Source organism: Notothenia rossii (genome assembly GCF_949606895.1).
Source record: "Notothenia rossii genome assembly, chromosome: 11".
NCBI lineage: Eukaryota > Metazoa > Chordata > Actinopteri > Perciformes > Nototheniidae > Notothenia > Notothenia rossii.
The window spans coordinates 43,527,994-43,551,171 of NC_136910.1; the positions used below are offsets into that span (position 1 = coordinate 43,527,994).

The 23,178-nt window shown below is 40.1% G+C and overlaps 1 protein-coding gene across 2 annotated transcripts in view; it reads right to left on the reverse strand.

Moving 5' to 3' along the window:
- LOC307025215 (mediator of RNA polymerase II transcription subunit 13-like) overlaps nt 1-23,178 on the reverse strand; it is an 83,169-nt gene that overhangs the window by 49,904 nt on the left and 10,087 nt on the right. For both annotated transcript variants that reach the window (XM_079659842.1, XM_079659841.1), the window contains exon 2: nt 10,213-10,450. In XM_079659842.1, coding sequence (XP_079515968.1) covers nt 10,213-10,450 — 238 coding nt within the window. The remainder of the gene's footprint in view (nt 1-10,212; nt 10,451-23,178) is intronic.

Here is a 23,178-nt window from a genome sequence, read left to right on the forward strand (position 1 = left end):
GAGTGCAACAGCGTTTAAAATTCACAAGCCACCAACCCACTGAAAGAGCTGAAGGGTTCAGAGCCTGCACCGCACAACACTGATTAATGAATCTTTATTTATGATAAAGGACATCAGCACATTTAATGAAATTGTTGTTTAAGGATTGTTTAACACTTTTGTACACTCAGAATGAGAAACAAAAAAAGGAAGTATTTAATTTAGCATCTAACCAATACAAACACATATTTTACTTTCTTTGAAAATAAATGCACCTTTAGTTTTTGTTATATTCATCTCCAGAAATCCTTAAAGCAGGATTGGACAAAGCATTAGTAAGAGGTTAATTATTTATTTTTTAACGCAAATGCTTTAAAAGTGACTCAGATATAGGTTTTGAACGTGTGATGGAGAAGAGGTAATGACTAATGTTCATCCAACTCAGGTAGGAAAGTCATTCCTCTACAGGGAATAAAGGAGACAGCAAGGCCACTGCAGGGAGAGGGATAAATAATCGGACAATTGTACCAGAAGAGAGAGCATGGACAGAAGTCTAGGTCATGACCTGAAAGTACAAAATGAGTTTTGTTTTTAAAGCCAGTATGTATGGCAGGAGCAAAGGGAAATGTTAGAACACTGAGGACAATTCTGGCTGCAGCTCCTTGGATAGGATGCAGGGGTGGAATAATATTGTGTAATGTGGTTGGGGATAGTCTCATTTGGGAGATGTGTTGAGAACGGCTATGATGTGAAGCTCACACCTCAGTGTGTTATCTAAGCCTCTGCAGTGTTGCCAGTATTGACAGGGAGGTCTTGCAAAGGTGTTGCCAAAGAAAACAGCAGCAGTCTTGTCAAGGTTGAGCTAAAGTTACTGGACAAGGATTCGACTGGAGATGTCAGGGAGGCAAGAACTGACGAACAATGCTCGGCTGAGATGAAACTTTACCAGTCCCCATGTGTCATACTCCCAGCTGTCAGAGGATATAAAGTAAAGGAGTACAGTGTTGCCGGTTTCAGAGCAGCAGGAGAAAACTATGGGATGTGGAAAGCGTCTATAAGAGAAAAGACAGAGGCCCAGTAGTGAGCCCTGGGGAACTCCAGTGGAGAAGATGATTATTGAAAACACAGCTCCTCTCTGCAGCCTTACAGGAATCATTTGGAAATAAACACATGGAGCAAAAACGTAATAACAAAAGGGGGTAATCAATAAAAGGCATTGTTTCTTTCAGCATTTATTTTCTTACAGATTTAATAATTGATTCATATTGATGTTTTAAAGTTTACTCTTTTACATTCTGTATGGTGATTTTTATTTTCTTCTTTCTGTTGACAATATGTTAGTTTAAATGGTGATCCCAATGCATCTCTTATGCAACCAATTACATTTCCAATAGACACATGAAACAAATATTCACAGAGTACCGCAGAGTAAGTCATTTAAAAGTAATTTAATTAATAGGGATGTCCTCGACTAAGGAGTTAATTAGTTTGAAAACGTTATCTGCTCTTAAATCATAAGGTTTTGTCTATATATCAAAACCCTAATTTAATTCTATCAAGTAAGAACCGTCAACTACAGTGTTCTTTCACTGCACATTTAACGATATCTCATTGCAATATTTGACACAATTTACATTTTTTATGTTAAAAGAGGTTGGAAAAAAACTGAAAATTTGACCCCAAAAATCACCTATAACACTCATGCATCTCAGATGGTGACTCTACACGAGCACATCTAACAAGGCTATTTTGGTACTTCACAAGAAATATCAGATGACATAAAGGCTGAAGAATGTGTTACTCTTTTTTTCCTAGATAGTACTTTGTGTGGTCTGTTAGTAAAAATGCTACAGCTTTGTCATCAAAATGTCTGTTTGATACAACAAAGACAAAAATAAACCTAAATGTTGACTTCATGTGTATACCGCTCTATGTAGTTTAAAGGCCGGCAAATTATATTCGTTCTTTGAAGGCTAATTGAGCTTTCATTTGTTCCCGTCTCTGGTCGCTGTAATGTGGCTGCTGATTGTGTGTCTGTATGCAGCCAGCTGTGACTGAAGCTTGTTTGCACCGGACACGACTCAGACACATGTTTTAGTCATTCGCCTCAGATGAGAAACACCTTACAGTAACTTTAACCAACGCTGGTTTCTACAGCAGCTATAAGGGTTCATGCTCTGTCACCTTCACACACAGGCAGCACTGAACTAAAGCACTTTTGATTTTAAGTTGAAATGTGTCTTGATTTTTGTCCCAGATTATATGTCTCATGCATTACTGTCAGTATATAGTATATTTACAGTTATTTTTGAATAAAGTTACCAGCTGTAGCATTAATATCATTGGTTACACACTTCTCATGTTAAGTAAAAAAAACTTGAAAAATCCTTACACACCAACTTTTAAAAGGCAATACAAAATGTACCTCTTTTATACATCATCATTGAAACGTGATAAATGAATCTTTGACAGCTTGTACTGTCAGTATTTACATGCACACATTTGACATGTTAGTAGATGCAAAGCCACAGAGCATGTGACACTTCTGCTGGATTATAACAAGGTGCAGATCGCATGTACAGTCATACGTAAACCATTGTCTCTGTTTGTGTGTGCGTGCGTGCGTGCGTACGTGTGTGTGTGTGTGTGTGTGTGTGTGCATGACAGCCTGCTAAGTGCTAGTGTGTGTGTGCATTCATATTTATGACTCGTGTCCAAAATACTATATGTTACATTGTCTTTGGCTGCGCTGGCAAGATGCTGAAAACTCATGTGACTCAACAAATAAATTCTGTTTTCTCTCAAAATGTACTTAAACCACACACAAACGCAAATGCCATCTGAGTTATAGAAAGCAAGCCACAGTGTGTTGAACGTGATGATAAAACACTTCAAATGTAACCAAAGACAATATTAGAGAGTGCTGGAGTACAGTGGGAGAGGAGTAGGGAGGTAACACTGGATCATAGCTACTCATACTGCTGGCACGATCTCAAAGGCATGATTTATTTAGACTAGATTAGTCCTACACTCCAGTGACACTGTGGGATCCAAGGCTTCTTCATCACGACAGCTGCCATAATCACAAGATTTTGTATTAGAATCAGTTGTGTTTATTAGCTCTACTCACAGGCAGCGTTTGTGATCCCTTTATGATGTCAAATAAACTCATAGGGAGTCAGCAAGAGATCAAATGTGCTACTTGAAGCCCCTGAAAAGTGGGTAGCAGGATTTCCAGAGCAGAAGAGGTCTTTAGCTCTAAGAGGAAGGGATGTTATGGAAGCGAGCAGCAGTCAAGCATCAGCAAATATAAATAAATGAAGCACTATATTCCTTCCCTGTCCCACCTTGTCCACTGTTTGCATGAATATTGTAGCCAACAAAAAATATCTTTGCATCTAGTGTTTGTACTGCTAGTTAAAGTTAAAGACCGTAATTATGCTTTTTGGGGTTTTTTCTTTCCTGTTGTGTGTTATATATGTTTTTGTGCATGTAAATGGCTAAAATCCCACAGTTTTCTCCAGGGGCGGACTGGCCATTGGGAATACCGGGAGTCCCTCCCCTTCCGGTGGACCTCCATGGGACATTATTTCGAAAAAATTATGTATTGAAGTCAATGGGGAGAGAAAGATTATCTTTTTCGATCCCCTTTGAATTATGCCACGAATTACACATATGATGTTTGTCAATTTAAAAGATAATTTTGCAAGTCAAATTTTTTTAAATGTGTCTTAAAACTTTTTTGTGTGAAACGCTCAATGAACAACATCTCTGGTCTTGCACACGTCAACAACATCAAGATGGCCGTCATGTTGGCACATTTCACTTCTTTCTTTCAGAATGAGGTGAAAAGTATTAAAAGAGGTGAAAATCACTACAAGTCTGGGCATGTTGAGAGCTGTAGTGTACATATGAAAAAGGGGAGTTACTCGGTTCTGTAAGAGCCAGCATGCGGGACCGGCTTTACAAGGTTTCGGTGAGTAAGACGAGTGTAATGTGTAACGTTAATGACATCACTTACGCGACTCTGGGATTTGTAGTCTTTCTAGTTTGCGTATTTTTCATAGTCTTATAGTTCAACAGTTTTACGACAAACTGTGACTTTTTTGACATGGAAATTATTTTTTAAGATTGACAAACATCATATGTGTAATTCATGGCATAATTCAAACGGGATCGAAAGATACATTTTCTCTCCCCATTGACTTCAATACATAATCTTTCCGAAATAAGGTCCCATGGGACGGAAGTAGATGGGCGTGACTTCGCCTCTCTATAACTATGTTACACCTGCGCTTCTATTGGCTAGTGCTCCGACACATTGTATGTGATAGGTTAACGATCTCTAAGCAGCTGACCAATCACAACATAATCAGAGCCGACTGGGCTCTGGTTTCAGACAGAAGGTGAAAAGAGGTGCTGCAGCACAGGCACTATGAGAAAAATAAAGACCTTTTTCAACATTAAAGCATGGAAAACATTTCACAGAGACACAAAATATAGTTATGAAACCTGACAATGAGCATAATAGGGCCCCTTTAATGTAGGTCTACTAAACTACTACTAAGTCCTTCATTATCCTTCTTGAACTAAAGAGTTCAAATTTAGAACATAAACTCCTGCCGACTTAGTACGATGATTAAAATATGATTTATTATGTCGCATAAATATAACAATGTCAAGCATATCACAGTGTTTCACCTATATACAAATAGTGGCGGCGCAGCACCGCTGCTGAAATATGAGCACCGCTGCTAGGGGGCGCCAGCCAGGTACCAAAAAATATATATATTTATATCTTTTTTTTTTTTAACTTTTTTTCTTTCTTAAAATAATCATAAGTGGCGACCCTTTTTCCTTTTTTGTTGTGTGGATTTGTAGTATTTGTGTTACTGTATGTTCTTTTGTATAAAGGTGTATTTTTGCTAAATCTTGAGACATTGCCACTGTATGTACTAGGCAGGGCCAATTTCTGGCGACACAGGCGGTTGCCTAGGGCGCCAGATCTGGGGGGCGAGGCGCTGGTAGCTCTGGGAGGGAAAAAACATTTTTGACCGTTGGCGCTCATCCAAATGTTCGGCCTTGATGTAACAACATTCATAATTAAGTAAATGTAACACCCTGTTCATCCCGGTTACACGTTTAATTTGCCCTGTACGGTGGGCGCTGTAAGTGATGAAAGTGGGGGATGTTGGCTTATCAGGCGCCCGCAGCTCACAGCCAAAGTGCGAGCGTGGTAGCGAGAGAGCGAGCAAGGGAGAGGGCGCACCGGTACCGGCGCTGTTGTTATTAGAATCTGGTGCTAGCTGCACTAACGGATATAAGAAGTAGATTTTTCTACAACCAGGGTGGAGGAGAGCTCTTCTGTCAGACTGAGAGGCTCAGTGAGGTAAAGGACTCTCTGAGTATTTATATAGTTAATTTTAGTCTAAGTTACCTCAGTTGGTCTCAAACGTTTTGACCACAAATTATGTAAACACACATTTCCAAGGCACTCCTTTATAATTATTAGGATAAATAAAAACAGGTTTTAAATCATTCCAATGTATACTATAGGACAGTAAACCAAAAATATCGTTTAAAGTTGGAGAGATACAAAAATATGCATAAATAAATAAATGTTAACTAGGTAAAATAAGATATGAATGAACAACAAAAATAAAATAAGTTACATTTATTTGTTATTGGCTATGGTAGGTTATTGGTTATGTTCATATACTTATTTGATTATTGAAATGTAAACCGATCTTTTTCATATGGGCGTTTTAGAGTTGTGCCCCCTAGATCAGGTCTCTAGTAATTGTGTGCTCAAAGTGCACCAGATTGAAGCATTTTACTATAAAATGTAAAAAAAAAAATATTCCCGGGGGGGGCATACCCCCGAACCCCCCTAGAGGATGTGACGTCCACCCTCCAGTTCAAACATGTTCATACAATACTGAATACATTTGAAGCCATTTTGACGTCTATTACCTATGTCAATAAGTTTCTGTTTTTGCAGTGTATTTGTCTTTTGTAGAGATTTTTCATTTATTCTTTACACATAAAATGTCGCCTAAAATCTCAGCTAAGGCAGCAAATTGTCTAGAACCGGCCCTGGTACTAGGCCTCAAGAGCCTTTCTTGTGCTGACACATAGAAACAAATTGGCGGGGCGCACTTCGCACGCACTAAAAAATTCCACGGGCTCCGCGCTCACATTATACTGGGACCACGTGCCTTAGCACCGCTGCTATGACTCCATCCTAGGGGAAACACTGTATCATTCCTAAATAATGGACAACTACTGTACATATTTTCATGGCATTTATATGAATGATATCAGCTGTGAAGGCCCCTGTGTTCCTGTCACCTGTCAGCGGGTCAATTTGTTCTCTCAACCTCTATCAAGATTATTTTCTAAATCAACCTCACATCTCTCCTCGCTCGCTCTCTGCCAGCTGAACTGAATTTACCCCTGATCCCACCTGTTGCAGTGCACAGCCTCCGTGCGTAAATGTGAGAATATTCTCAGTTTCACAGGCAACAAAACAGTTTAGATTATTTCTATCTGTCTAATAGCTGCTGGCGGGTGTGCTAAAAAATAATTAATGTGGTGTAAATATAATGAGGTTGTATTTTTATCCATAATTTGAGTTAAAAAACAAACAACAGCCTAATGAGGTGACTTTGAGCTGCTGTGTTGTTGGTGCAACAATTTTAATGTGTGTTATGTTTATCAGAAGTTGCAATTAAAGCAGTTATCTTTTTAAGCAGGACTTGACTGCAAAATTGTACAAAGAATTTGGTATTTTTTTAATTGATATGTAAAGTTTGTTAGGCAATATCCTCTTATGAAAACATGCCTTATGAAAACTCACCCATTCACTGCTCTGCTGAAAGAAACACTATGAACCGTCTATTTAAAACATGCCCTTTTACACTACTTTAATATTTTTTATGTGACTCAAAACATAATTAAACTAGTGATTTTCCAAGATAAATGTGGCTTTAGCTGTTCAGTCATATATGTATAAATAAATTTTACTGAATGGATGAGTAGGGATAATAACACAAAGAAGAGTAAATGGATCTGACATGTATTTGCAAAAACTGTTTTTCATTTGATACAACTGGCTGCTCAATTTGATTTTATCTACCGACAGCGATGCAAAGCAACTGAATTAGATTGTTAGATCTTAAGAGAAACGTAATACTTTACATAGTGGTGAGTTTCCTGCTATTTCTAACAGATTTTCTGAATGTTCCTGTAACTCCCCATATACTCACAACTATGTTTAGCCAAAGCTGAAAGCAACCAGTGGAGGAAGAAGTACTCAGACCTTGTATTCAATGAATAGTATCAAAAGTTCATTCTTAACAGCAGAATAAAATATGCGAAATACATTTTAAAGTACAATAAAAGTACAATATTTACACTCACATAGTAGTGGTTTAGGACTGCACAAAAAAGATATATCAAGCACGGTAAAATTTTACATAAATACAATAACATTTCAGGACTGAGCTAAATCCTAAATATCATGATACTACTTGAACTGGACAAATTGCCATAACAAAAGCAGCTTCTTTTAATGTAATGACTAGGTCAGCCAAGGAGCAAGCAATAAACAGGTTGAGACGAAAAATCCCCAGCAGCAACAGACTGACACAGGTGAGAGAGAAAAGAGCAAGAAGTCGAGGGGGGGGGGGGAATATAACCCAACAATTACTCAGTGAATAGAAACTCAGGTGTGTAGCTCTTTAAGACTCAACACTTAAACGACGAAACTCCCCGTGTAACAGCCTAGTCTAATTTGTAGGAAATCCAGCTTCACTTTAATTAACAGTTATATTAATTAGAGTAAATTGAATTGGTTTTTAAGTCTTAATCGGACAAATAAGACATTTTGTGACTTTAACTCAAGCAGATTGTGATATTTTCCCAGTTAATTCAATTCCATAACACATAAGAAATACGAACAGCAAAAGTGTACTACCGCCTTAAGTCAGAGTATTACTCCCCTAATAATGCTCGCTTTACTTTGATACATTGATTTATCTAGTTAAATATATAAAATTGAGCAATAGCAGAGTACATCTCACTGTTCTGCATAGACATATAAAAGAATAGCGACAAAATCCTTTCAGTGACATTTCCTAAATCCTAAGTAAGCAATTGCTGTAAAATGTAATTAAACGGGCCAAGATCCTTATTAACTTTAGACCTCAAAGTGCTACTCAAAGGGAGTCATAATTGGTGGTGAATGCAGCCAACTAACAGCTTGCAAATTGAGGAGGTAATGCTAAAATGTCCCACTGCAAGACATTTGATATGTGGCTTCTTGTTAGGGATGCATATCGTTGGCTTTTTTACGATACCGATACCACAGAACGATACCGATACTCGACCGATACATATCGTGATACTTTCATGTTGCATAAGGGAAAAATGTAAGCGCTTTATGATATAGTTAACATGTCAAATGAATATTACAATTAATTGTGGGACTTCAACCTTTTAGTACTGAACAAACAATGAAAAACACGTTTGACAACACAGGCTTGAAGACTGTACATTCCTGTACTCTGATTTTATGCGACAGTAGCACATTTTTTGAGAGGTTGGATGTGTTGCCGCCTTTCCCAGAAATAAACTTCTTGCAGTGGTTACAGACCCCACCATTCAGACTGGCATTCATATGCAGCCACACTTTAGATTTCCGTGCCGACATCCAGCTAATAAAAAACGAAAGCTAACCGCAAGGCTCAGACATTCGGGAGGAAGGTGAAGGGCGTTGCTTGGCAATCAAGCCAATCACTGAAGCCGTTGCAAGACGCGCAATCTGATTGGCTGGCGGTTTGGGCGTGGGTTTAACGATATTACGCCTCACTTTATATATATAAAAAATAAAAAAATCCAAAAAGTATCGAAAACCAGATCTGATTTCGGTACGGTATACCGTAGCCGCCAGTAACCGGTATTTCGGTAATACCGGGAACCGGTATGCACCCCAACTTCTTGTTATGCATTTTTGGTCTGGATGCTGAATTTGTGCCACTCACTGTTGGTTTATTTAATCATCAATGTTTTTATAAAGGTCTGTGATCACTATAAAGTAAAATCATCATCATTAATTGATATCTATTACATGATTTGTAGACAGAGTTTTGATGTCTGGGAGTGTTGCATAGGCAAGGAAACAAGTTATCTTAGATCCTGTTAGTGATACAAACAAAGTCTAATTAAAATGTACACTGTATCTTTCTGTATTACACAAGCTTGTGCAGTCTGAGTAAAGCGCTCTCCACAGCAGCAGTGAGAACATCTGTCAAATATCTGCTGCAGTGCCTGTGAGGCCTTTCCACATCAAGTCAGCTTTAATAGGTTACTGAGGACTTAAATTCTTACTATTGCTTCAACCTCTCCATCCTATGTTCCTGAGTTGTTCCTCCTGACTGTTGTTCTACTAAACCAAACCCAATATAATCCCTCTCCTGTTTCCTCCTCTCCCTGTCTTCTAGAGGCTTAGTCGATATATTAGACTTCTACACACGTGCGCAGTGAGATAATGAAAACGTTTCTATAAATAGGGACAATAGTGCTGACAGTAGAACTGTTTCAAGTAAGATATCTGTGTAATTTTCACTAACACTACCACACAAGCGTGCATCCACACACATAAATACTGGCGAGAGAAATCTCTTTTATTGCTGTGTGCTTCATCATAGTCCTGAAGCAGCATATTAACACTTGAGTTGCAAAGCATCACATTTCAGATATGTGCTGTATGAGGCTCGAATATAGGACTACATCAATGCACCCTACACATCCTAAACAAACAGCACACAGCTTGAATCTGCAGCAGACTAAACACCATGAATCTATACAATACAGTACCCATTCAGCTCCCTTCTGACACACAGGCATCACGCTATATCATAAAATCTCCAATTTATTTGCAACTCGTACAATTCAGATTCATGTTGTACATCTAGTTGTAACACACTACACATATTTCACTACTTCTCCGTCAGGTTTGAATACAATCCGCTAAAACCACGACTGTATTCCATGTAATCACTCTCCAGTCTATATAATACAATGCAACATAATAAAGAGCAATAATACAATCAAACAGTCTGTACAAGCCTCTAATCCCAACTCTCAGAGCAAAAATGGAAGTGAAGACCGATGGGACGAAAAAATAATGAGGTGGATAGAAGAGAGGAGCTCTTTCATTTTCTTCCTCACCTTCCAGCTCATGATGAATGACATCGGAGAGGTTGGGCTCCTCGCCCCACCAGAAGATCCACAGCTCCTTGGCGTCGGGCTTGATTTTGCGTCTCCACACACACAGCAGGTTGGCCTGCACGCAGCGCATGAAGCTGCGCAGAACCGGGTCGTCCTGGGCCGGGGCCGAGATCACCGGGCCGTACTCCCCGCTGCTCCGGAAGCTGTAGCAACGCCATTTAATGCCTGTCAACTCCGCCTGCGGGGGGGGGGGGGGGGGGGAAGAGCAATGATTAAAGCTGCAAACAGTCCATTAACAACCTGAAAATATAACGCAGCAATTTTATATACAAGGCATTTTTCTACCAAGCTCTTTTTTTTTTCTTGCATTTTAAGAAATTATTCACAAAGCATACATAACTAAAACCACCAGACAGGTTCATCCTACTGGCCATAAGACTGTTAAACACCTGAACTTTTGAAAGAACATCCATAACATTCATCTGTTAGCAACTTATATCTATTAATATTCCAATTACTTGTATATAGACTATTCTGCACTATTTCCATTATATTTTATTTTATTTACTTGCACTATTTTATCCATTGTATTGTGTTGCACTGTTGGAGGAGCCTGTGGCCTAAGTGTTCCATTGGCATAACTACACTGTAGCTATGCACAAATGACAATGAAAGCCTTGAATCTTGGATAACAAAAATAAACTCATCTAGGTATATACATTAACTACATAACAGTTGATAATTCCGAGATGAAATAATAATACTAATATTAATAATACAAATAAAAGAATGGATACAATATTAATACTTAGGTATACATTAATTGTCAAGTCTTACCTCATGTTCCTTATAAATCTTCATTATAGTGTTCTATACTTTAGCCATTTATCCCACCTTTCCTCAAAGATATGCATTTGGATTCTAATTGTCATAGTTGATTTCTCCATTACATAAATTTCATTTACTATGTTTTATTCATGTACCCTAGTTATTCATGTTTTATTATCTTTGCTTATAAATTACTGTTTTAAAATGCAATTTTATAATATGTTTCTTAATGTCTTTCATTTTTGTAAAGCACTTTGAATTGCCTTGTGTTGAAAGGTGCTATATAAACTTAACATGCCTTGCCTTGCCTTGCATTGCCTTGCCTTACCTTGCCTTGCCTTCCCTTGCCTTACCTTGCCTTGCCTTGCCTTGCCTTGCCTTGCCTTGCCTTGCCTTGCCTTGCCTTGCCTTGCCTTGCCTTGCTATTCCATTGTGAGTTTATTAAGTTATTATCTTTTAGCCAATTTCTTGTAATTTGTTTGATGATCACTATTCTTATCCCAAGAAATAGGTATAGGTTTTTCTCTAAATTCAGTTTAAACACTGAGGTAAATTCTGTAACAATTAGTTGATTCATTGATAAGACAATCGACAGAATCTCTAATGATTTTGATAACACATTAATCATTTTTTAAGCACAAGCTCATTTTCTCTAATTCAGGCTTCTCCAATGTGCTGCTTCTCTGTTTTACATCGTTGTCAAATCAATATCTTTAGCTTTTGTGCTGTTGCTTTGATATTTTGTGTGTAGCTCTTCCAATAAAATCACCCACAGATATTAATTGTTAGTTAAAATAATCAGTGTGACTACAAATGTCTTATTTAATTGTAGTTCGATTAATTATTGTCATCAAAGAGCCATGTGTTTATCTCGCACCCAGTAGATGGAATGAAACGAACATTATGGCACAAATCCATAAGGCGATAGCAGCCTTATTAGTGTTGTGTTAACCTTGAAGCACAGTAATTCAGCGTTCATGGATTTCTTTCACATGAAACAGAGCCTCAGACAATGTTGATTCAATCAATACCGGCGAAGACTCTGTCCAATTATTTTATATTTTCCCTGGCATATTGTTTACACAGCTGTGATCCTCCTTGTGTAAATGTGTTAGCATTTTTAACATCTCCCTGTTGTGATGTTATAACCTTATTTAACTTATACCTGCACTCGCTGCTGTTACGATGCGAGAGAGAGAGTGGAAGAGGAGAGGCAGGGAGTGACGGCGAGACATAAAGGACGGCCTTGAGTGAAATGCAGGGAATTAAGTACTACAGGCGAGACAGTATTGAAATATACGAGGGAGCCGCAGAGGGTGAGAGACACGCGGAGAGGAAATAGTGAAAGGGTCACTACGCCTGGCTCAACAGTGGCAGCTTCTCCCTTTAATGTAATGGGGTGATAGGGGTTTATTTGCCTATTGCAGATAAGAACCAAACTTCTAACTCATTTCATTTCAAAGTTTGTGAATGAGCATAAATAAGCAAACAAGAAGCTAAACACATAAACAGTGACGCTGCGTTAGTCATGTGTGTTTTGGAAACTCTTTTTCATGTTTGTTTGTGTCCGTGTGTTTGTATTTCTGCATGAATGAGTGGAGCGCACAAAAGGCATTGTTGAACAGGACAGAGATTTGGCAGGCATGGGAGGGGGGGTAAATCTCTCGTTGCGTTGCGCTGCCCTCCTCTCCTGTGTTCACCCAGCTGTGAGGACGATATTTGGCACACTGTCTCTGGCACCAAGACCTCCAAGAGCAGCTGAGAGAAGAAGAAAAAAATACTGACCCATTTTAACACGGGGACAGGTATGAAGCGGCGGCTCAAATATAATTAAAGCCGTCCCTGCAGTGTCTTTGAGTGGATGAAGAAAAGGAGGCTCCAACGCTTTGATAATCATAGACAGAGGGAACAAGGTAGCCTGTGTGTGTATGTGTGTGTGTGTTTTCAGTGTGTGTATGAAAGGGTCGCAGGGTTGTGTCCGAATCCAAAATCCAGCCAAAGCTATGCTGTTGTAGAAGACGGTGAATTAAGTCAAAACTAACACCGCAGCACACTGAGGTATGCACACGACCCCCAGGAACATCCTGACCCAATGTAAACATAATTACAAGCACGTCCCTCCTGTAATGACAGTGTGTGTAATGGGAGATATAAACATTGGCTCTGTGATAAGCCAAGCCCTAAAATTAACCATGACAAGGTCAAGGATGGTGTTTCTCCCAAAAGCAAAGAGGAAGACATCTGCTTGCATTGCCTCGTCACTCCCAGTCAATGTCAAAAGTTCCTCCGCTGTTTGACACAGTCTGCTGCTCCTGAATCAGGAGCGCAGAGGGTGAGGCGAGGAGGAGGGCAATGTCACCAGAAATATTCACAATAAGGGCAAACCAGTTGTTAGTTTTATAATTCAACACATGCTCTCTGGTGAATTGATTGTTAATGATCCCCTCCAGACACATATTCTGCCTGGAATAATAATTTGAGTCTGATTTTTTTCTGAGAAAAAGTTAACAACTTCTACAATGACAATGCGGACATGCTGCTGTATGGCAAGTTAATAATGTTTATAGTGTTCACTTTCTTAATTTGATACGTTTGCTAATTAGCACTGAACATACAAAGCTGAGGATAGTAGATTACGTAGATACGTCATTCTTTTTGCAGGTTTTTAGTCATACAACACGCTCTTGGACAAATTGAAATGTTGACCCTGTGAGGCTGGTCAATGAAAAATTAAAAGATGGGTATTATAATTACTTGGGCACTCAATATAATAGCAAATCAGTCAGAAAGACAATTCACTCATAGCCACAAAACATGTGATTTCTCTTAATAAAGAAATTATTTCTTATTTACGTAAAAGATTGGCTTTTTAAAATAATCCTTCCCATGGGTAAACATATTAAACTCATGTATGAGTCTAAAGCACAGAGAAACTGATGCCTTCAAGTGTAAAACTGCACATAAGTAATGTTCACAGTGAAGTTCCAACAATCCAAACCAAAACACATTTCTGAGTTGAGAGGGGCTTAAAAAAAAAAGGAGAATCTTCTCACATTCTGCTGCAGAAATATGACTTAAAGTCTAATATTACTACAACAACAACATGTAATTTCAGTTGAAATATTGCGCAACATGGCCAGAGGCTGCACTGCCTTCCACACACAGGTGCAGCGTATTTGTTAGCCATGTGTAAAGCACCAACCTGACACCCTGCTGAACTTCTGTGGAGGATTATCTGTGGCACAGATGCAGGAAGAGGAACAGAGCTGCAGTCACATGCTCACAGGGCAGGCCCATCCAAACACATGCCTGCCCTCACACACACACACACACACACACACACACACACACTTCACGCACAACAGCTGTGATGACGCGCAGAGCAGAAGTGCTCAAAGAGACTGACATGTATCAGGAGGCAGACATTTCTTCTGGCTGAGGTCCAGTTATTTGTCGGTGATGACAGTGAAGATCTGCGTTTTAATGCCTGTAATGTCTAGTACGTGCGAACATGCATCATGTGTGCCTGGAGTCACAGTAATACCAGTGCTAAAAAACAGCTTATTCTTATTTTTTGTATGAATAAATGATCACTTGTAACAGATAAGAGCAAGCAGAGTAAAACTGTCAAGCGTGTCGAGTTATTATCTCTGCAGCTTTGGTGCCAAATCAGTGTTGTGATTCAAATCCTGTCACGCAAATAAAAACAACCTTTAATCATTTCTTTCAATAGTTCTTTCATTGTTAGGGATAGAAGAACGGGGGGTGAAAGTTCCTGAAGTGCAGACTCTATATTTAGATTATAATCCGAGGATAAATTATACCATGCACTGTCATTTTAGGTGGTAAATACAGAAAAATGTGTTGTAATGGAGAGTGGCAACTGACTAGGATTAAACTGAGATGAATGTACTTGACAGATATGCCCTTTTGTGTCATGAGCAGGGGTGATAATAATGTGTTTTTAGGGGAGGTAAATATATGGTCTTGAAAACGGCAGCGTGAAGAACAGAGCAAGTATGTTTCCAAAAAAGCTAAAACCTCAGCTTCCCTCAAAGCACTGAAGAGCAAATCAACGTTTGCTTTGAGCAGAAGTCTCCGTCTCTTTAAAAACTACCACGAGGGGTGAAAAGGGAAAGAGGTCAAGGAAAAAGACGGTGGATTTTGTTTCACTGTCAATAAAGCCAGCACTCTTCCAAGCCTGTTGGTTAGCTAGTTCAATTTCTGATTGAGTGCAGGACCAAAAACAAGAGCTTTTCCTCCCCTTGCTAAGACCGACCAAAGCTTGGCCCTCACTCTCACCTCTATTATCGTCCTTGTCTCCACTCTCCCTCTCATCTCTCAGCACTCTCTCACTGTCGCGGATGCCTATTGAATACACCCCCAGAAGTATCTCACGCTCTCCCTCTCGCCTTTGTGTTATTCCTCTCTTTATGTCAAGTAAACAGAGAAAAGATAACAGCCAACCTTATGTTTCCTGAATATTTCGGTGTTAGCACAGAGAAGTTGGAAGAGTGTGCTTAGTATTCTAATAAAAATTCTCTCCTTTTTCTGGCAGTGAGATCTACACATTTGCATTCCTTTGTTTTCTTTGAACATTGATTTCAAATAGGAATCTAACCTTAAAACCAGAGTTAAGAATAATTTCCTGACTATAAGGTGAACTGAGCCCCAGCTTGGAAAACATAATCTGTTTCCCAACCAGAGGTCAGACTCAGTGCAGCATGTGCTTGTAATCAAGGGGAAATATGGAAGTCAGGACTTTAATCTTTGGCATACATTGCTCAAACGCTGCATACAACCATGTGGCTTCAACAGAGGAGACAATCATGAGGTTTGTCATACATCAGGTTTCAGATTGACACTTACATATAATACATACTGCATATTGTTTGAAGCCCAGGAGCTTCATAATACAGAGGAAACTTCCGCCACTTAGATCGCAACGCTGAGAGGAAAACACACTTGACACACACTTTGCAGGAATGCGTCTACAGACTGAAAATATGTGTGCTTCTTCCTCCAAAAAGAAAAACTTGTCGGGCCATTTTAACAGACCTCTTAAACTCAAATGCATGTTTGTGTTGGACCTTTTCCACATGGACAAGGGATGTGGTAGCTGCCTGGGACAGCATATTTAAACATTACTCTGGACTTCCTTTTACTACCACAAATGACATATTAATTTTTCAAGTGAAGCTCTATTAAAAATCAGTTGTTAAAATGTTTACAGAATAAGAAAATAACAGCATTTGGTTACAAGCTGATGTTGGGGTTAAGGACACTTCTCTATCAGAGTTGCAGCTGATCTCAAAATGTTCATCTTAGTGAAGCATAGTGCTCTATCAAAGCTGACAGAAAGTGTATGAGGCCGTCATCTAAGAAAAATGCCACTTCTTTAGGAATCACACTACGGTGTAAGAGCCTCCCAGTCGGATAGTCTGACAAAGGAGGCACTTTAAGCAATTGAGAGACAGCTTGTATCAGCAGTTTTACCTACTCTGGCACAAGTGAAACACTTATTCTGTCAGAGGGGCATAGCTTTCTCATCAACGTCAAATCAGTTTAGACACTTGACAAGCTGCCAATATTCAGGGTGTGTTCAGATCGCTTGTGATACCTTTGAGTCTTTAGATAAGACTCCAAGACTTTATCAGACACATGCAACAATAGCTAGCCATCTCTGTTTCATTCAATGTCAAACAACGGGTGTAATTGAATTATTTCTGACATACACTGTGAGATAACTGGCCCAATAACACTTAATTGAAGTTTCAGCATAAACACTTTTTCTTTAAAGTAACAATCCTTAAGGATTCATGAAATCCAATCAAGAACAGTCTTTGATAGTATTTTTGTCAGCATTTTTCACCAATTCCATACAGCATTTAATTATAGTTAGCGGTGGAGTCTGCCTTCTTCCATCTCTCAAGTCAAAATACCAACCTACAGACAAGAAGAAAATACAGATGTTATTGTGAAGTAGTCACAGGATAATATTTGTATCTGTTACGGCGGCTAGTGCTAACCCAACAAAACTGCCACCACAAAATAAGACATTAGTTATTTTGGAAATGTATTAACACAGAGTAGTTTAAACCAGTCAGCTCTTGTGTTGTGTCGTGGCATGATGGTTTGTTTGCATAATGGAAAAGGCTAAATATTGACTTAATTAAAACAGATTCTGGCTGCACTGTAAACAGCTACAGCAGGTGCTCTTCTTTTGTATTCCTGACAAAGGAGCTGCTTCAGTAGTGTTTGTCGTCATAAACCACTCTTGAATTCACCACCAGGACTAAAATCTTAAGGATTACAACTTTATTGACAATTTCAATGGCAGCCACAGTGAGGCAGCTGTGAAATATCGAGTATGAAAAACAAAAATGAACAAAGAGGATGGCTGTGCTGCTAAGTCAGCGGCTAGAAGTCACCAGTTAGAGGAGCGAGTGGCAGAAATCAGAACAGGCAACGACTCCCCCTTCATCAATTAACCCGCTGAAATCAAATTAACCCACAAGGAGTCGCGCTCCCCTCTGGCATTTTACACCACAAATGAAGAGCGATGCACATTGCTGCACTTGTGAGGAAGCAGGAGCGACACACAAGCACCACACAGGTGTAGAGAGAAGGCCTCTGGGGCTGCAGACACGAAACAGATGCTTTTCCTCTGCCTTCTGCCGCCACCTTTACAAGTCCCTACAAAACAAGGGACTGTCATTTGATCTGTGTTCTGCTGTAGCATCCGGCCCTGGGAGGTGAGCAAGCCAAGCGACCTAATTAGAGCAGTGAGAGTCCCCAGGGCTGAGTGACGGATAGACCCGCCAATCACGCAGCAGAAAGCCTCCATCAAGCCATGACTTCTCACCTGACACAAAGAGAGGCGGGAGGCAGCAGACGACAGCAGGGGAAGACCAATGAGGACAGCGAGACATTGTGCACAGTGCACTGCAGCAGCTGAAAGGGCTGACAAGATCCCCAGCCATTTGGCAAATAAAACAACACAAAGCTGCAGCGTCAGGTTGCTTTTAAAGCCTTATGGGACAGGCTAAAGCCTTGGCCATGCTTAGCCTAAATTATTAACGTGCAAATAAATAAACCAGTCTCTGCTTTAGTGTCTCTCTGGTGTAACTTAATTACCCGTGACAAGCCACGTGGAGGGAGAAAGGAGTGAAACAGGCAGACAAAGACATAAGAACTGAGAATCACAGAGAAGGAAAAACAGAAGACGAGATAAAAAGTAAAAACAGTTGCTAGGCAACATACAACATCTATAGGAATCCAGCAAGGTATTCAATTTTTGAGATTTCTGTCTCCAGGGTTACAGTATAAATACAGTATAATATTTTAAGCTCTTCTGTGGTCTCTTACTTTAAAAAAATCACAAAATAGTGTATGTTGTCTCCTCTGAGCACAACTACACCTCCATTTGTTTCCCTACAGCTGGAGTTCATAAGCTCAAATTTGGCTGAAGATATTATCGAGCACGTCACACATGCAGGAAAGTCCTGGGATTACCAGAAGCAAGACATGAGCGTTGCAGTATAGGATTTCTCACTGACTTTCTTTACTGAGAGAATGAGAGAATCCCACACAGTAATTGTACAATTAGCCCTGCATGGAGGTTTTCGCAAACGGCTACAAGTAGTTTATAGTCTGATTGTTCCTGAAATTGGGCAAATGGAGTATAAGCGGTATGAAAAATATCTAATTTGGCTTGTAATTTCCTTCCTGCATTGATTTTTTCCACAGGGATGCCATTTCAGATCAAATGACAGTCATGCAGTGCATAAATCAGCATGACTTCCACTTGTTTCATTACAAGCCAGCAAAAACAAAATGTAAAAGAGAAGAACTAGTAAGAAGCAAAGCCTCTGTCTGTGTGTATATGTGTGTGGTTGTGTGTGAGTGTGTTTGGGGCCAAGCCATTAACTTCACGAGGGTCACACCTGAACAGGTTCCAACCTGTAACTCACCTGGCTGCTGTCTGTAAGACCCATTTACACGCAAACGCAAACGCATACGAAACACAAACAAACCGAATACGATATCAAAAAAGTATTCCGTTCACACGAGACCGCTCCAAAGTGCTGGAGACGCTGTGGTACATATGCCGGGCCTGTAAGTGGCGCTGTACGTCCGCACGAGACCGCTTGAAAGCGCTGGAGACGCCGTAGTACATTATACCGGGCCTGTAAGTGGTGCAGTACTTCTGCCACAAAATACATCAAAGCAGCGAAGAAGGCCCCCGAGCATGGTTGCCATGGTTGCCCTTCTGTTTATGCCCCGCGGTGGATTTAGCAACATGTAGTTCATGTAATTCTCCATGTCCACTTATTGCTGATGGTTGTGGTAGTAGAGGAGCTGTAGATTTTGCACTAACATCTGTAGCATGGTCGAGCTGTAGATTTAGCAGTAGCTACTGACAGTAGCCAGTGGTGTAGTCCAGGGTATACGCAGGTATACGGCGTATACCCACTTATTTTTCAGACACCATGGCGTATACACACTTCTCAATCACCGCTGGTGCGCATTATTTAGTAGTGGCTCAATGTCATTTCATAGTACTGTGAAGACTCATGACACAAACCTACTCTGCCTCATATTGGCTAACTCTATGCCTTCGCTGGTTAGATTGGTCAGGTTTTCAGCGCGAGAACTGATGAAAAACCAATCAGAGGCAGAGTAGGGCGGGTCTTAATAAGGGAAAAAAACTGCATGTAGACAAATGTTAATTTACTTTCAACTATTTGCCATTACAAAAATTGTATGAACTGTTAAAATGAAGCGAGCCATTCAGACTAAAATTTCCTTTTACAATAAACGTCCTTGTGGAACTACATCAGCCAGCAGCTCAGCTACAGATAGTGAGGCTAGAACACCGGAGCTGTTAGCTGATAGCCCTGTTATCATCAGCCCAACACCTGCGCTCCCTCCGTCCCCCTCATCCGTTGAAGAGGATGCTGACAGGGAAGGAGATGAAGACGACAATAACGGTGGGTCTCACTTCTATATTTTAAGATTTTTGTAACAAATCGTAGCTAGGTAGTCATATATACTAACATAAAAGTAGTAATAGCATTATTTTCGTTAATAGTTGGTTTCAACTTTTAAATTTAGTATTTCTGATTCTAGTGGCGCTAGTTAGCTATTATAGCTTCATGGCAATGAGCACAGCACACCTTAGTGAGACAGAAAGACATTTGGAAAATACATCCATTATTTGCTGCAATCCATATTTATTACTCTGAACTTTATTGTGTCCCTTATGCTAAGTGTCTGCCTCAACTTTATTTTCCCGACATTTACATTTATCTTGTACACAAAATCCATCCCCATACACCAGAGATAGCCTGAAGGCTTTTCAAGAGCATAGCTAGGTACCACGCAATCTGAAGAACGTTAGCGCTTAGCTAACGTTAGCTAACATAATGCTAAGATCATCGTGTGTTTGGTGACGTGACACAGCTATCTGCTTAATTGTAACATTAGCTGTGGCAACTGAAGATTAGTGTTTTGGATTGTCAGCGTTTTCCTGTCAAATGGAGATAAAAAATTAGCTAGCTAGCACTAGCAGCTACATAATTTGAGGTCAAATGTAGCTCGTGCTAATTTATAGGAGACTGCACAATCTGAGGGTAGATGTTGGCTGCCAGTGGTCTCTTCTAATTAAAGACAGCCATTTATCCCGCCGATCTACCTCTTTTAGGATTGAATAAAGTCTTATATCTGTGTTACTTTGGCGACTGTTGTTTCAGCCAACAGCTTAAAAATAGCAAGGGCATTTTGACCTTGTGCGACGCACAGCCAGATTCGGGCATAGCGACGCTACGTGGAATCCACGAATTTGGATACATTATGAAAACGGGTACTTTTATTTTGAAGGCAGGATGCGGTAGGAAGTAAAAGACGTATGACGGTAAAAGTTTAAAAGTGCGTCTTCCTCACGAAAGGAAACGTGCTGTTGTTTACCAAGGACCTGGTTGAAAAGGGCACAAGGTTTGTCTGTGTTTAGGTCTAATTTGTGTGCAACATTGAGTCACGTCATAACGCCTTTTCTTAGAAGAGTTTTCACACTTTGTATTGACACAGCCATGGATAAAGCTACAGCTAGGCCCTGTGTAATTGACCCTGACTATTTGGGGGCTAAAATGAAAAAATCTAATAATGCAGATTATGAAGGTGACAACTTTACACTTTTGAATAGGTTATGGTCATTGTTCCCCTTTTATAGCCTATAATTCAATCACTTTTGTTGTTCTTCCCTTAGACATCAATAATGACTGGCCTGACCTGTGGACTGTCAATCAAAAAGAGGATTTTAAATCCAAGAACCCCTGGTTGGGATCCAAAAACAAAAAACTTGGTAAGTTTAGGTATCTTGTTAGTTTAGGTAGCTTCTGAAACAGTGGACACACATTAATATTGTGTGCGTGTGTGTGTGTGTCCTTTTATGTATATGGGAAAAATAGACCATGCACACATACAGCTGTGGATACAGTAGTTACATTGTATGTTTATGCTTCACAGGATGTCTGGTTTGTAGCAGTGTGAACTCCATTGGGATCAACAAGGAGCAAGATGTATAACTCTCAAGAGAATGGATGAACTTTGAAATTCAAGTGTCTTCTCAGGGAAGTAGAGAAACAAGTCTGTCAGTCTTGAGAAATAAGATCAGGAAACATGCTTTGTCCAAGGCACACTCTCAGGCTGTGAAGGTGGCAGAACAACAAAAAGAATCGGCCATTGAGAATGCAGTGGAGGTTATGACTGAGTCCTACAAGAAGGAAACTGATGCTGTGTTCCGAACAGCCTACCATTTGGCCAAAAAGAACAGACCCTTTTCTGACCATGAGAGCCTCATTGAGCTGCAGGAACTGAATGGTGTTAAGATGGGCTCAATACTTCATTCACGTTACAGTGCAACACAAATCATACAACATGTTGCCAGTGAGATGCAGAGCAAAATTGTGAGTAACATAATAGCATCATCCACGAAGTTAGCTGTCCTTATTGACGAGGCCTCTTCTTTAAGTCACAAACCTATCATGACAGTTTCTGTAAAAGCGTCAATTGAAGGAGCAAGCCCTGAGTTCATATTCCTTGATCTAGTTGAATTAGACAATCAGAGAGCAGATGGCATAGAACAGGCTTTACTCACCTGTTTAATGAAGGCTGGCTTTACAGAAGAGTGGCTTCTTGAAAACTGGGTAACATTTGTGTCTGATGGAGCCAGTATCATGCTAGGAAAGAAGTCAGGAGTAGCAACCAGGTTGACCTCGAGATTCCCAAGGCTCTTTGTGTTGCACTGTATGAACCATAGGCTGGAACTAGCTGTGTCAAATGCTGTTGATGAGGTGACGGGTGTCAACCACTTTAAAATATTTATGCAGAAGCTATATTCACTTTATAGTATGTCGAACAAAAATGAGCGTGAACTCAAAGATGCAGCAGCTGAAGTAGGCTCACAACTTCTTCGCATTGGCAGAGTTTTAGATGTACGCTGGGTGGGCAGTAGCTTTCGTACTGTTCGTGCTGTGTGGACATCCCTGGGAGGTCTTGTGCAGCACTTTAAGAATGCGTCTTCCGATGAGATGAGGTCCACCAAAGAGAAACAAATGTACAGAGGTTTATTATACCGTCTTCAAAGTCCTGAATTTATCTGTGACCTTGGGCTCATATATGACACTCTCCATGAACTAAGTTTCCTGTCACTGGAGCTTCAAGCTCATTCTATAACTCTCCTCAGAGCAGAGCATCTGCTGAAACGCTCAATCAGAGTGATACAGTCTTTCAAAGAGAGTCCAGGTGAAAAATACTGTGAGGCTTTAGAGGCAAAAGAGGCTGGGGAGTATCGCTCTATAGCTCTAGTAGGAAATGCAAAGCTGAAGTCAATCAATCCAGGCCAGTTCTTACAAAGCCTTGTGAACAATCTTGAGCAACGCTTGTCTTTTGAAGATGCGGTCATCAAGGACTTCAGCATCCTTGATCAGAGTAAATGGCCATCAAACCCCAGCATTCGCCATGGTGAAGACCAGGTTAAGTGACTGTGCAAGCGATTTCACTTGTGCACAGACCAAGCACTGAATGGGATGCGAGACCTACTGGAAGAGCCCAATAGTGAGCCCAAGGACCTAAAAC